Source organism: Arachis ipaensis, chromosome B04 (genome assembly GCF_000816755.2).
Source record: "Arachis ipaensis cultivar K30076 chromosome B04, Araip1.1, whole genome shotgun sequence".
In the NCBI taxonomy this organism is placed as follows: Eukaryota; Viridiplantae; Streptophyta; class Magnoliopsida; order Fabales; family Fabaceae; genus Arachis; species Arachis ipaensis.
In genome coordinates this window covers 32,213,971-32,229,801 of record NC_029788.2, presented here as the reverse complement: position 1 = coordinate 32,229,801, position 15,831 = coordinate 32,213,971, and the positions used below count along the sequence as shown (strand labels likewise).

Sequence of the window (15,831 nt, the reverse complement as noted above, 5' to 3'; positions counted from 1 at the left end):
TAACTGTTATACTTGTTGTAATTGCTCTTGATTGTGCTTGAACCACATTAATTGTGATTGTGTTTGAATTGATTGGTTTGTGAAGAGTTGGTTGATGTTTGAGTTGTTTGGGCCGGGGGCCGTGTTGGATTGGATGGGCTTGAGGCCGTGATTGGTATATTGAGTCCTAGTTCTGTATAAAGTATCTGATCGGTTCAGTATAGACTTAATGAACCTATGCTTGGAACGGGATGATCATTTATACCGCGTAGGTAACTGCTTTCATGGTTGCGGTCTAGGAAAATCTTTTCAGACATTTTCTTTAAGAAAGGAAAAAGGTTTTGTTTTAGAATATTTGAGAAATTTAGCAAGTCTTCAAAAAGAAATTTTCTGGATTTCGAATGTGAACCTATGATTTTTTGAAAGACTCATAAGACGAGCAATGATCACTGAACTCTAAGAATGATCTTATCTTTACGTATCTTGTTATAGCAAATTCTGTAATCCTATAGTGAGAACAAGCAAGGACGACGTTCTCACTCCCCTACAGGTTATTCCTTTTCAGGATATGGAAGACGAAGCTTCAGGAGGGTTATGTTTATTTTCTGTTTATTCGGTTCTTTTGTATTACCGTAGCTATTGTTTTCCCTCGCCTTTATCTTTATTAAGTTTGTAAGAGGGATAGGAAATTATGATATGTATATTTGTAAACTAGTGTGTGTGTGTGTATATATATATATATCTTAAGGTTGTATCTGATTTGTATGTACATGTATGTTTTGGTTTTCACGAAAAAGAGTTATCGAAAGGTTATGCGGTTTTAAGTTTTAAACAGGCTCATATTTTAATCTTAAATATTATAAGAGTCGTGGTAATACTCGAGATATCAGAGTGGCGCAGCCGGAAGCGTGACATTTTGATAGTTAGGGTGTTACATTTGTGGTATCAGAGCAGTCTTTCCTGTAGAGCCTGGGGAATAGATTGACTATGCTTCAATTGCATACTCTGAGCATTTGTCATGTTTTAGGTCTTGTTGAATGACGAGAATTAGAGCTTTATGCACTTGACGGTCTATTGATTAATGCCATTAGTCTTGGATTGCGTAATTCCTGATATTAAGTTTGGCCGGCTTAATACTAGTGAATTATGTATATGAAAGCACTAATGGGTTATCATAGATGATATCCGAGTTTTGTAACAGCCCAGACTACCCGCTAGCACGATATTGTCTTCTTTAGCACACAAGGCCTCACGGTTTTGCTTTTGACGATAGGGATGCTAGCCGAAGCCCCCCACACTCACTCGTCAAAACGCGTCATGCTAGGGAGAGGTATCCACACCCTTATAAGGCATGCTTCGTTCCCCTCCCCAACCGATGTGGGACCTTACAATCCACCCCCCCTAAGGGAGTCCAGCGCCCTCGCTGGCACATCGATCCGGGTTCTGGCTCTAATACCATCTGTAACAGCCCAGACCACCCGCTAGCACGATATTGTCCGCTTTAGCACACAAGGCCTCACGGTTTTGCTTTTGACGATAGGGATGCTAGCCGAAGCCCCCCACACTAACTCGTCAAAACGCGTCATGCTAGGGAGAGGTATCCACACCCTTATAAGGCATGCTTCGTTCCCCTCCCCAACCGATGTGGGACCTTACAAGTTTTGAGTAAGGTAAATCGCGGGTTTTGGGAACGTTAGAAACTATTTCTCGAGGTTACTCAGTTATGTTCTTTGGATTCTGTTGGATGTCCTGTGACTTATTGTTTATTGACCTATCTTGATGTTCTTGTTGCCATTTCTTTTGGGAAACATTTTGTTTTCAATCCTATTTTTCTGTTCATATGCATTCTTCTTTGATCCCAAATTGCATATGTTGGTTTGAATTTCTTGGTGTATCTGTCTTTCTCTGTTTAAACTCTTTCTTGACCCATGTAATTTTTTGACATGACTTTGAACTTGTCTGGATGCAGTCTGCCTTTTTATGTCCATACTCCTAGTCTTGTTTAAAGAAATGGTGATTCAGTTTTTCTTTTAATTGACTATATTTATAACTAATTTTCAAACTATTATAAAATCGCTTTTGATTTGATATACACCTATCTATATAAAACTTTGAAAATTCCTTATGCAATTTAAAAACTATTTATTTTTAATATCTCGTATGTTCTTTTACTGGTTTACTGAACTACACTTACTTTAAGTACAATTTAACTTTTCAAAAATAATTTTATTATGGTTCTGATACGTAACTTTATTTGATTATGTACTTAGGTAATTTTAAATTCTTAAAGGAAAGGCTTTTCGCTTTTATTCCAGTTAGTTTTCGTTTGATAAATTGACTTTAATTTAGCACGATACACTATTTACGCATTTGTTGTTCTTTTGAAAATATTAGGTTCATACCTTTCCTCTCAAGTATGGGATAATTCTTTGAACTTTTGTTTCTATGGTTGTGATACTTGATTTTGTTATTAACTAATCTTTTTCTTTTATGAACTTCACCAATAGTCTCAATTTTCCTTCTCTTTTGAATTTCCTACTCCTCTAAGTCAGCTTGAATTTGTTTCTATCTAGTGTGTTGTTTGTCCTCCTAATTGTCCTTCTTTAGTCAAAGGTTCTTTCTTGAAAATTCACTGTTGATTGAGTTGTTTTTCCTGACGAGTTTTGCATTCTTTTGGACCAATGAAAAGCTTGTTTAGTATCCCATGCTTTGTGGACCTTGTTTTAACTCCCTTGATTTAAGATCCTTTCTTGTTTGGTCTGATTTCTTTTTAAGTACATCTTAAATATTCTTGAATGTTCTTATGTGATGGCAATTTCAAGTGTATTCCTAGAGTTTTGATGTGAACTTTTGAAACAAGTTTTGGATTCTCTTAAGAAATCTAAATCAATTCTTCTCGCTTAAATTGCATCCATAGTTATTCTTTAAAGTGACAAAGTTGCTTTGAAGTTGGCATGCATCGTTTTAAATAAAGTTTTGAAACCGACTGATAAGCAAATTTTTACCTCGAAGTTTCCTTTTCTAAATAGAGTTTAACTTGTTCCATATCTGCTATAACATTTTATACATGCTTGTTTGAACTTAAACTTTGAGAGTTCTTGAACAAACATTTGATTTTCTTACAACCTTGCCACAACTTCAGTGTATTCCTTTATTTGATTGAGTACCTAAATGTTCTTCAAGATTTTCAAAATTGTTTGGCCTTAACTCAATTGACTTTCATTTTTCAAACCTCGCCTATTCCGTCTTTTACTTGGAAGCTATTTAGACAAAATACAATTTAATTTTCTTTTAACCACATTGCAGTTTTGATATGTGTTTCTGTTACCCTTTTTGTGAAATGCGAGTTATATACATTTCTTTTAGCACATGAGGTGATTTTCTTTCAGTTTTTCATTCCTTATATTCAAATGTATTATGTGTACTAAAACATAAATTTTTAAACCTTGAGAGTGTTATCACTAGCTTTAGTTAACTTTCTTCTATGATTTTATACTTGTTATCTCAGCTTGATTTAGTTCCAAACTACTGCCTTGCTTATCTTTTTTGTGTTCCTATCAGTTTTCTTTAATTCAAGAGTCTTCCTTGAGGTTGTTAAACTGAATTTCTTTCCAATACTCTTCGTCGATTGTACATCCTTGTTTACTTGTGGATTCAGCAGTTCTTTCAGAACTCTTGCGGAGATTATCCTTGTTGTTTGTTTTTCTTTTTCAAATTCTTTTATCTTTCTGAGTAAACTCGAGAATTGTTTTGATGTCACATGTGATCTTTAGGTATAGTAATGCGATGCGTTAGTTCCTTAAGACCTGTTTGTGGATCCGGAAGGTGAAGCGGCAAGTGTGCAACGTTATGAGACGTCGTGAGAGTTTCGTTCCTCGCAAACAAGTTTGAAGATGTTATGCTTGCGAATGGTTATGAAGTTGTGAAGTGGTTGACGGAGTTAGGAAGTTGAAACTTAGAGAGGGGTACGAGATACATGAGTGAAAGCTATATCTGTTGTTAGATACCAACTTGTCTTGTAGCCTTTTGGCACATTAACCATAGCTCTGCCGTGTGAACACTTATCTTGACTTGCACCCTATATTGTTTCTCCAAAGCTTTTGTAAGGTTTTGAAACCATATAAACTTTTTGCATTGAGCCTATCTTGTATCTTTCACCTTACACTATACCTTACCCTTATATTTAAATCTTATGGTTATCTAGTATTTGAAATTTTATGTATATATGTTATGATTACTTTCTTTCTTGAAAAGTATTTAAAAAGTAGTGTTAAGTCTATGTAGTATCTTATGCATTACTTCAATTTTCGAGGACGAAAATTTTTATAAGGTAGGTGGAATGTAAGACCCAAGACTTTTGGAAAGGTCTTATTTTGAACTAATTTCAAACCATATATCTATTTACAGTTTTAATTTCATAAATTATCTCATTGAAGGTAATTAAAGGTAGTTTTGATTAATTGGATTTGAAATAAATTAAGATTTTCATCCAAACTCTATAATTATGGATTATTTTTCTATTTACAACTTAAAGTTCTAGAAATCCAAAAATAATGAGTTTGGGCTATTTAAATTAAGATTTTATCTAATTCTACAATTACTGAGTTATTTTATATATTTAAATTGTAAAGTCGATAGTTGTGAAATAATAAGGATTTTTATATGATTTGGACTAAATAATGAATATTTTAAAATATTAATACTAATATTTTGGAAAATGAAGAAATTAAGTATATTATTTCCAACTATTTGATTTGGACATTTTATTGAAAATAATTTGTAAAATTGATGAACAAATAGTATTTTCTATATACAATTAGTGTTGGATTTAAATTGGATTTCAATTACTATATTATCCACAATTTTGTTTGAAATTACTAAAATTCCCCTAGCCCTAATTTTCTCAAAAACCCTAACTCATTACCCGGTTTCCCAAAACCCAGCAGCAGTGACACACTTTCCCTTCCCCCAACTCAATGCGCAGCAGTAGCTGCTGCCAAAAAAAGAAAGAAACAAACAAAGAAAGAGAGATCAGAGGGGGATGACCGGAGGGGAAAGAGAGGAGGAAGGAAGGGAGGTGGCGCCGGTGGGCGTCACTGCCACCGTCGCCGCCGTCGTGATGCCGCCAGGAGGTCGGAACCGAGGAGAGTGAGAAAGCAGTAGCACCAAGAGGGAGAGGTCACTGTTGCTGCCACCGAGCTCGCCGCCACCGCTGCCAATGAAGCCCTCGCCGTCGCAGGTCAGATCTGAAGCGCGAGAGGAGGCCGCGAAGGAGGAGCCACGCCACCCTTGTTGCCCGAGATCGCCGCCGCTGTTCGCCGCTGCTGGGTTCTGTCGCCGCCATCTTGCCTCTGCTGGCGAGCACGAAGAGAGAGAGATCGGACAGAGAGAGAGAGAAGACTCACGAGGGAGTCACCGCAGGAAGGAGTTCGCCGCCGCGTCCCGTTGTCTACGCCGCTGTCATTCATCCTCCCTGCTGCCCGACGCCATCGCCGTTCGCGAAGAAGAGAGGGAGCTCGCATTGCCATTAGATCCACCGTTCCTCACCGTTTCTGTCGCCGCCGTCAGTGCCTTGCTGTTGCCGCCGCCGCCGCGGGGAGCTACGCCTCTATGTTTCTGGCCATCGGAAAACCTCGTCGCCGTCGCCGGAAAAACTCTGCCAGTAAGGGTTTATGTTGGTCTTCGTTTCCTTTGGATTTTCCGGAAGCTTCATTGTCGTTGTATGTTATTTTCAGCTATCGTCACCAGAGATCTGGTCGTTGCCGCCACTTGAGGTGGTTACCGGGGCTGCTGCTAAGCCGGTTGAACGCTGCTGGTTTGTTTTCTTAGTTCGGTAAGTAGTTGTGTTTTAGAAAACCCTGCATTAGTATCCTATTATGTTTGGTTATAAACTCTGAGGTCTTGGTAACGTAGGTTCGAGTTCTGTGTGTTGCGTGTCACTTTTAAGTTGCTGTGAGTATTGCGAAAGTGATCAGAGACCGAGTTGTGGTTTGCTGTTGATTTCGAGTTGAGACGAAAAAGACTCAGTGAGGCGTTTGGGATATGGTTTTGCGTCTTGAGGTAGGGGCTTTCAATACAAACTGATTTATTTTAAATTAGAAATTGTTATAAATGGATATGTTGTACGAAATGTATTTCTGGTGGTTATGTGAGTCTTATGAATTGTCTGATTTTATCTTGAATGAATATGGTTGCCTGTTTGATTGAAACAATGTCTGGTTTTGATAAATTGGAGATTTCTGGATTGGTTGATTTGAATGATTTTGACAATCTGAAAGTTGATTTTTTGTTTTATTGGAAACTGATTTGGTCTTGAACCTATTAGAAAGAGTTGATGATTGGTTTTGTTGGGACCCGGAAAGGGTGGCAAAGTCCAAATTTTAGGGGAGATGCTGTCGAAATTTCTATAAAATCAGATACTCTAATTAAAACGAATTTTTAAAAAGAGAATGAATTATGCTTTGACTTGAATTACGGATATATGAAATATGTTTGAAGTCTTTTATTAAGAAAATCTTTATACTTTGAATGTAAACTATTTTTGAAAAGGATTAGGTTTTAAAGTCAATTTGAAGATGAAAATAATTATATTTTGGAAGTTGATTAAATAAGTAAATTTGAAGAAGTTTTAACGGATTTAAAAGGAACTTGGATTTTGATTAACTAATTTCACTTTACGACGTTTTAAGAAAAGTTTGAAGTATTTTAGGAAACTTTGACTTAGTAAAATTGAAACAATTTCCGAGCCTTTGGAAAAGGATTTAAGAACAAAACTGAAATTGGTTTTCGGTTTAAATGATTTGGTTTTGGTTTAAGTAAATTTGTTTTGAAATTGGTTCGAAATATTTAGACACATGACTTGGTTTTGGTTTAAATTCAATTTTATTTAGTTAAAACAAGAAGTTAAGGTTTCGGAAGTTTTCAATGAATTTAGGGAATGAGTTAGGTTAATCTCCCCTAAATTTTTGAGACTCTGCTGAGGAATTTTATGACCAAATCCTGATTTAGAAATGAATGATTTTGAGTCTTTCAAAAGAGATTTTGAGTTTGGCCTGGTTTCATGATTGTTTGGAAGTGTTGGAAAGAGGTGAGAAGTGGCTCCATTTTGAAAAGTAATTCTTGGCAAGATGTGAATTGAATAAGTTTGTTATTTAAAAGAAAATGGGCCAAGAATGAATTTGAAATCAGTTATTGAGCCTGATTGATTGTGGATATCATCAAGATTGATGAGTTATTGGTTGGTAGGCGTAAGGCACGGGTTCGTCCCGCTTATGCTGAGAGATTTGATAATTGACGAGATTGTTGATAAGTCGCTTGCGCCTGGCAAGGACGGTGGTTAATCCCGCTTGTCGAGGTTGCGGCGCCCGCGTAAGGATGGTGGTTAATCCCGCTTACGTGTAGATGTGAGGTCGGAGGCAAAGTATCCCGCTCACATCCTTTCGGATCACAGGAGTGTGCAGGCACTGACATCCTGGACCGTGTGGCGGGCACGTTATCCCAGAGGGTTCCCATTTATACGTGACCGAAGGGCAACATTCTCATGGGAATGTGTCGGGTTGGCAATTGAACCGACAATGTGATATCACAGCCAGTAGGACAGGCATTCATCATTTGCATCTATGTGATATTGTTTGGGTGTGCATATTGTATTTGGTTTGTCTATGTGAATACTTATGTTAACTACTAACTGTTATACTTGTTGTAATTGCTCTTGATTGTGCTTGAACCACATTAATTGTGATTGTGTTTGAATTGATTAGTTTGTGATGAGTTGGTTGCTGATTGAGCTGTTTGAGTCGGGGGCCGTGTTGGATTGGATGGGCTTGAGGCCGTGATTGGTATATTGAGTCCTAGTTCTGTATAAAGTATCTGACCGGTTCAGTATAGACTTAATGAACCTATGCTTGGAACGGGATGATCATTTATACCACGTAGGTAACTGCTTTCATGGTTGCAGTCTAGGAAAATCTTTTCAGACATTTTCTTTAAGAAAGGAAAAAGGTTTTGTTTTAGAATATTTGAGAAATTTAGCAAGTCTTCAAAAAGGAATTTTCTAGATTTCGAATGTGAACCTATGGTTTTTGGAAAGACTCATAAGACGAGTAATGATCACTGAACTCTAAGAGTGATTTTATCTTTACGTATCTTGTTATAGCAATTTCTGTAATCCTATAGTGAGAACAAGCGAGGACGACGTTCTCACTCCCCTACAGGTTATTCCTTTTCAGGATATGGAAGACGAAGCTTCAGAAGAGTTATGTTTATTTTCTGTTTAGTCGGTCCTTTTGTATTACCGTAGCTATTGTTTTCCCTCGCCTTTATCTTTATTATGTTTGTAAGAGGGATAGAAAATTATGATATGTATATTTGTAAACTAGTGTTATGTATATATATAGCTTAAGGTTGTATCTGATTTATATGTACATGTATGTTTATGTTTTCACAAAAAAGAGTTATCGAAAGGTTATGCGGTTTTAAGTTTTAAACAGGCTCATATTTTAATCTTAAATATTATAAGAGTCGTGGTAATACTCGAGCAATCAGAGTGGCGCAGCCGGAAGCGTGACATTTTGATAGTTAGGGTGTTACATTTGTGGTATCAGAGCAGTCTTTCCTGTAGAGCCTGAGGAATGAACTGACTATGCTTCAATTGCATACTCTGAGCGTTTGTCATATTTTAGGTCTTGTTGAATGACGAGAATTAGTGCTTTATGCACATGACGGTCTATTGATTAATGCCATTATTCTTGCGTTGCGTGATTCCTGATATTAAGTTTGGCCGGCTTAATACTAGTGAATTATGTATATGAAAGCACTGATGGGTTATCATAGATGATATCCGAGTTTTGAGTAAGGTAAATCGCGGGTTTTGGGAACATTAGAAACTATTTATCGAGGTTACTCAGTTATGTTCTTTGGATTCTGTTGGATGTCTTGTGACTTATTGTTTATTGACCTATCTTGATGTTCTTGTTGCCATTTCTTTTGGGAAACATTTTGTTTTCAATCCTATTTTTCTGTTCATATGCATTCTTCTTTGATCCCAAATTGCATATGTCGGTTTGAATTTCTTGGTGTATCTGTCCTTCTCTGTTTGAACTTTTTCTTGACCCATGTAATTTTTTGACATGACTTTGAACTTGTCTTGATGCAGTCTGCCTTTTTATGTCCTTACTCCTAGTCTTGTTTAAAGAAATGGTGATTCAGTTTTTCTTTTAATTGACTATATTTATAACTAATTAGAACAAGCGAGGACGACGTTCTCACTCCCCTACAGGTTATTCCTTTTCAGGATATGGAAGACGAAGCTTCAGGAGAGTTATGTTTATTTTCTGTTTATTCGGTCCTTTTGTATTACCGTAGCTATTATTTTCCCTCGCCTTTATCTTTATTATGTTTGTAAGAGGGATAGAAAATTATGATATGTATATTTGTAAATTAGTATATGTATATATATATATATATATCTTAAGGTTGTATCTGATTTGTATGTACATGTATGTTTTGGTTTTCACGAAAAAGAGTTATCGAAAGGTTATGCGGTTTTAAGTTTTAAACAGGCTCATATTTTAATCTTAAATATTATAAGAGTCGTGGTAATACTTGAGATATCAGAGTGGCGCAGCCGGAAGCGTGACATTTTGATAGTTAGGGTGTTACATTTGTTCAGTGATCATTACTCGTCTTATGAGTCTTTCCAAAAAAACCATAGGTTCACATTCGAAATCCAAAAAATTCATTTTTGAAGACTTGCTAAATTTCTCAAATATTCTAAAACAAAACCTTTTTCCTTTCTGAAAGAAAATGTCTGAAAAGATTTTCCTAGACCGCAACCATGAAAGCAGTTACCTACTCGGTATAAATGATCATCCCGTTCCAAGCATAGGTTCATTAAGTCTATACTGAACCGGTCAGATACTTTATACAGAACTAGGACTCAATATACCAATCACGGCCTCAAGCCCATCCAATCCAACACGGCCCCCGGCCCAAACAGCTCAATCAGCAACCAACTCATCACAAACCAATCAATTCAAACACAATCGCAATTAATGTGGTTCAAGCACAATCAAGAGCAATTACAACAAGTATAACAGTTAGCAGTTAACATAAGTATTCACATAGACAAACCAAATACAATATGCACACCCAAACAATATCACATAGATGCAAATGATGAATGCCTGTCCTACTGGCTGTGATATCACATTGTCGGTTCAATTGCCAACCCGACACATTCCCATGGGAATGTTGCCCTTCGGTCACGTATAAATGGGAACCCTATGGGATAACGTGCCCGCCACACGGTCCAGGATGTCAGTGCCTGCACACTCCTGTGATCCGAAAGGATGTGAGCGGGATACTTTGCCTCCGACCTCACATCTACACGTAAGCGGGATTAACCACCATCCTTACGCGGGCACCATAACCTCGACAAGCGGGATTAACCACCATCCTTGCCAGGCGCAAGCGACTTATCAACAATCTCGTCAATTATCAAATATCTCAGCATAAACGGGACGAACCTTGGCCTTACGCCTACCAACCAATAACTCATCAATCTTGATGATATCCACAATCAATCAGGCTCAATAACTGATTTCAAATTCATTCTTGGCCCATTTTCTTTTAAATAACAAACTTATTCAATTCACATCTTGCCAAGAATTACTTTTCAAAATGGAGCCACTTCCCACCTCTTTCCAACACTTCCAAACAATCATGAAACCAGGCCAAAATCAAAATCTCTTTTGAAAGACTCAAAATCATTCATTTCTAAATCAGGATTTGGTCATAAAATTCCTCAGCAGAGTCTCAAGACTTTAGGGGAGATTAACCTAACTCATTCCCTAAATTCATTGAAAACTTCTGAAACCTTAACTTCTTGTTTTAACTAAATAAAATTGAATTTAAACCAAAACCAAGTCATGTGTCTAAATATTCCGAACCAATTTCAAAACCAATTTACTTAAACCAAAACCAAATCATTTAAACCGAAAATCAATTTTAGTTTCATTCTTAAATCCTTTTCCAAAGGCTCGGAAATTGTTTCAGTTTTACTAAGTCAAAGTTTCCTAAAATACTTCAAACTTTTCTTAAAACGTCGTAAAGTGAAATTAGTTAATCAAAATCCAAGTTCCTTTTAAATCCATTAAAACTTCTTCAAATTTACTTATTTAATCAACTTCCAAAATATAATTATTTTCATCTTCAAATTGACTTTAAAACCTAATCCTTTTCAAAAATAGTTTACATTCAAAGTATAAAGATTTTCTTAATAAAAGACTTCAAACATATTTCATATATCTGTAATTCAAGTCAAAGCATAATTCGTTTTCTTTTTAAAAATTCGTTTTAATTAGAGTATCTGATTTTATAGAAATTTCGGCAGCATCTCCCCTAAAATTTGGACTTTGCCACCCTTTCCGGGTCCCAACAAAACCAATCATCAACTCTTTCCAATAGGTTCAAGACCAAATCAGTTTCCAATAAAACAAAAACTCAACTTTCAGATTGACAAAATCATTCAAATCAACCAATCCAGAAATCTCCAATTTATCAAAACCAGACATTGTTTCAATCAAACAGGCAACCATATTCATTCAAGATAAAATCAGACAATTCATAAGACTCACATAACCACCAGAAATACATTTCGTACAACATATCCATTTATAACAATTTCTAATTTAAAATAAATCAGTTTGTATTGAAAGCCCCTACCTCAAGACGCAAAACCATATCCCAAACGCCTCACTGAGTCTTTTTCGTCTCAACTCGAAATCAACAGCAAACCACAACTCGGTCTCTGATCACTTTCGCAATACTCACAGCAACTTAAAAGTGACACGCAACACACAGAACTTGAACCTACGTTACCAAGACCTCAGAGTTTATAACCAAACATAATAGGATACTAATGCAGGGTTTTCTAAAACACAACTACTTACCGAACTAAGAAAACAAACCAGCAGCGTTCATTGAACCGGCTTAGCAGCAGCCCCGGTAACCACCTCGAGTGGCGGCAGCGACCAGATCTCCGGCGATGATAGCTGAAACTAACATACAGCGACAATGAAGCTTCCGGAAAACCCAAAGGAAACGAAGACCAACATAAACCCTTACCAGCAGAGTTTTTCCGGCGACGGCGACGAGGTTTTCCGATGGCCAGAAACATAGAGGCGTAGCTCCCCACGGCGGCGGCGGCAACAGCAAGGCACTGACAGCGGCGACAGAAACGGTGAGGAACGGTGGATCTAATGGCAATGCGAGCTCCCTCTCTTCTTCGCGAACGGCGACGGCGTCGGGCAGCAGGGAGGATGAATGACAGCGGCACAGACAACGGGACGCGGCGGCGAACTCCTTCTTGCGGTGACTCCCTCGTGAGTCTTCTCTCTCTCTCTGTCCTATCTCTCTCTCTTCGTGCTCGCCGGCAGAGGCAAGATGGCGGTGACAGAACCCAGCAGCGGCGAACAGCGGCGGCGATCTCGGGCAAAAGGGTGGCGCAGCTCCTCCTTCGTGGCCTCCTCTCGCGCTTCAGATCTGACCTGCGATGGCGAGGGCTTCATTGGCAGCGGTGGCGGCGAGCTCGGTGGCTGCAACAGTGACCTCTCCCTCTCGGTGCTACTGCTTTCTCACTCTCCTCAGTTCCGACCTCCTGATGGCATCACGACGGCGGCGACGGTAGCAGTGACGCCCACCGGCGCCACCTCCCTTCCTTCCTCCTCTCTTTCCCCTCCGGTCCTCCCCCTCTGATCTCTCTTTCTTTGTTTGTTTCTTTCTTTCTTTGGCAGCAGCTGCTGCTGCGCATTGAGTTGGGGGAAGGGAAAGTGTGTCACTACTGCTGGGTTTTGGGAAACCGGGTAATGGGTTAGGGTTTTTGAGAAAATTAGGGCTAGGGGTATTTTAGTAATTTCAAATAAGTTGTAAATAGAAAAATAATCCATAATTATAGAGTTTGGATGAAAATCTTAATTTATTTCAAATCCAATTAATCAAAACTACCTTTAATTACCTTCAATGAGATAATTTATGAAATTAAAACTGTAAATAGATATATGGTTTGAAATTAGTTCAAAATAAGACCTTTCCAAAAGTCTTGGGTCTTACATTGTTAGTAACAAAGTCTCTGTTGCAATGGTGGATCATGTAAATTTGATTAAAGTGTTGTCAGAATTTTGTTGAAAATTGACAAAAAGATGTAAGAATTAGGATGTTATAATTGATGTTGTGACTAATTGAATGATGTTGTGTGTGATTTATTGAACGATGACGATGTTGAAAAATTTGTTTGTTAGAGTGCGAAATTTGTTGAAAGGCTAAAAGCCAAGTTTCATGATTGAACTAATTGATGATACATGCTAATGAGTACTTGAGATGATGTTGAACTATTTGTTATATATGATGCAGTAAATTGATGATAATATATATGAATTGTTTGAGTGATTTATGATTGGATTGCTATGTTGAGTAATGTAGAAATTGTTGATTTTATATGAGTATCTTAAATGTGAAAAGTGACTAAAAATAGTGATTTATTAATCCTGAACACTTAGGGTTAATCTTTCCAACAAGTCACAATATGTAAAAGAAAGTTAGAATTCAAGGTTAAAGTGAGTGAAAAGATAGAAATCAATTTTTGACCTCCCAAAACCCCAGGTTACATGTTGCAGAATTATACAGTTTTGGACAGCACTTTGTGAACAAAACTAGGAGCAATATAGCCACCCAAAATAAGTGAAATTATTTTTCTATAAAACCTTTGAGATGGATAGATTGTTCTCCTAAAATTTCAGAATTTTTTTATGTGTGGTTTAGGAGATATGATTTTTAGAAAATGATCATTTTCTACAGAAACAATATTGTCCGAATTCTGGAACAACAACTTCAAAACCACATATCTCAATACTCTGAAACTCTTTGGAGGTGAAACCAAAGAAGAGTAAAATATTAGGATGTCTAGTATTTTCTATTCAAATTTCAGGACAATTCAAGTTTTGTAGAAAAAGTTGTGCTTTCTGACAGCCGGTTATTCACTGTTGTGACAGCACCCTTTCTTTAAAACAAATAAAATCATATTTCAAGAGACATACCTTTTCCAGAGAAGTGAAAATGCTCGAAGACTTGAACTGGGTGAAATATGGTTAAGTCTAGTTCAACCGCATTAAAATTTAGGAGAATCCAACTAAAGATGGATTTTATATGATTTTTCTAAATTGGTTACTACTTGCTGTTTTTTTGAAGTGTACTAAATCAGTAGCCGATTTTTAAAAAATCATATAAAATTAAACTCTTAGAACACAATTGTGAAACCAAAACCATAATATACTTTAGGATTTTTATTTAAAATAAATAATAATATATTAGTATTTCATTTGTCCCCTTTTTTTTATATGTATAATATATTAGGTATATGTATAATATGTTATACCTCTTATATTTGCATATGGTTAAGTTAATTGCTATGGCTGAAAATCATATGTTGTTGGCTTTATTGACACTTTAACACTTGAAGTTGTATTGTTATGACTGAAAATTGTTTGTGCAATTCTGGTTGTTGTAATTCTAGTTTTGTGCACTTCTATTTGCTAGAATTCCTGTTTTTTTGCACTTTTGAATTTGTGCCTGGATTTGTGCATCTGTTTATCTTTGTCTATTGCCCGTTTATCTTTGTCTGCATTTGTTTTGGATTTTTTCTTGTTCTCTTTTGTTGTTTTTTGCATCATTTGTAGCTTCAGTTTGACTTTTTTGTTTGATTTAGGCCTGGAACTGAATTGTTCTCCTCCTGCTGCAGTTCCAATAGTTTCTCTGTCATTTCCATCCTCTCCATTTGCTATTTTCTCCTCTGCTTTCTCACAAGTGACAAGACCCTTCATCATACCCTAAAATCCTACAAAAATAGCATATTGTTGGGAGCTTCTGTACTTGAAGTCCACCCAAGTAATACCATCTTATGTGCTCCCTATATTTGTGCATTTTCCGATTGGTTGGTCTATGTTGATTCTGATTTTAGCCTTGATAAACTGACCTTGTCCATTTCCACTTTCAAACAGGTTAAAGTATTTCATTTGCTCCCTTTTTTTATATGTATAATATATTAGGTATATGTATAATATGTTATACCTCTTATATTTGCATATGGTTTAATCTCTTAAAATTTTACTTGGCAACGAACAGATTGAAACTTTTGGTTGAAGCTTTCAAGAAAACTTTGTCAAAACAAAAATAATATTATCATGACAATGTATAATACACACTTTCTATTATTCTTTTCACTTTATGATTATGGCAAGCTATTAATTCATGTATAAATCCACTTTGCTTGTTTTGTTATTTTTTAAGTTACAATTTGACTTTATAAGTGTAATTGAATGAGTGATTTTTTTTGTAGTGAGAATATTAACATATTAATTATTTTTTTCTTATTGCAATTTCTTCAAATTATAATTATTCTTCTATATAATTATGTAGGATAATTTTGGGAATGTTAATGAAGATTAAAATGTATATCATGGTGGTTTATTGGCAAAGATGGAGTGTTGAGAATTAAAAGATATATGGTTGATTAACAATAATTTTTACTAGGAGATACTTATATAAGATATAATATTTTAGTTTTTTGCAGTTTATTAGTAGTAAACTCTAAATGGTCTCAAAGGCTACGTTTTTTAAGTGATGTTGTCCAGGACCAAAGGCTACGCTTTTCAGCTTCCATGCTTACCAGAATAGGCTACACTTATCCTTGCTACTGCATCACCCATAAAGCGTAGCCATATTATATATCATAACTACTCTATATAAATGTAGCCTTAGGTCCCTCATTTTTTTTTTAGTTTTTTGCATATATATATT

The 15,831-nt window shown here is 36.4% G+C and overlaps 1 protein-coding gene across 1 annotated transcript in view; it reads left to right on the top strand.

Annotated features, from left to right (window-relative positions):
- Window positions 1–12,307, top strand: part of LOC110271481 — a 16,046-nt gene extending 3,739 nt beyond the window's left edge. Inside the window, exons 2-4 of the mRNA XM_021122414.1 lie at window positions 5,170–5,641; window positions 5,715–5,812; window positions 12,109–12,307. Coding sequence (XP_020978073.1) covers window positions 5,198–5,641; window positions 5,715–5,812; window positions 12,109–12,307 — 741 coding nt within the window. The 5' untranslated portion in view covers window positions 5,170–5,197. The remainder of the gene's footprint in view (window positions 1–5,169; window positions 5,642–5,714; window positions 5,813–12,108) is intronic.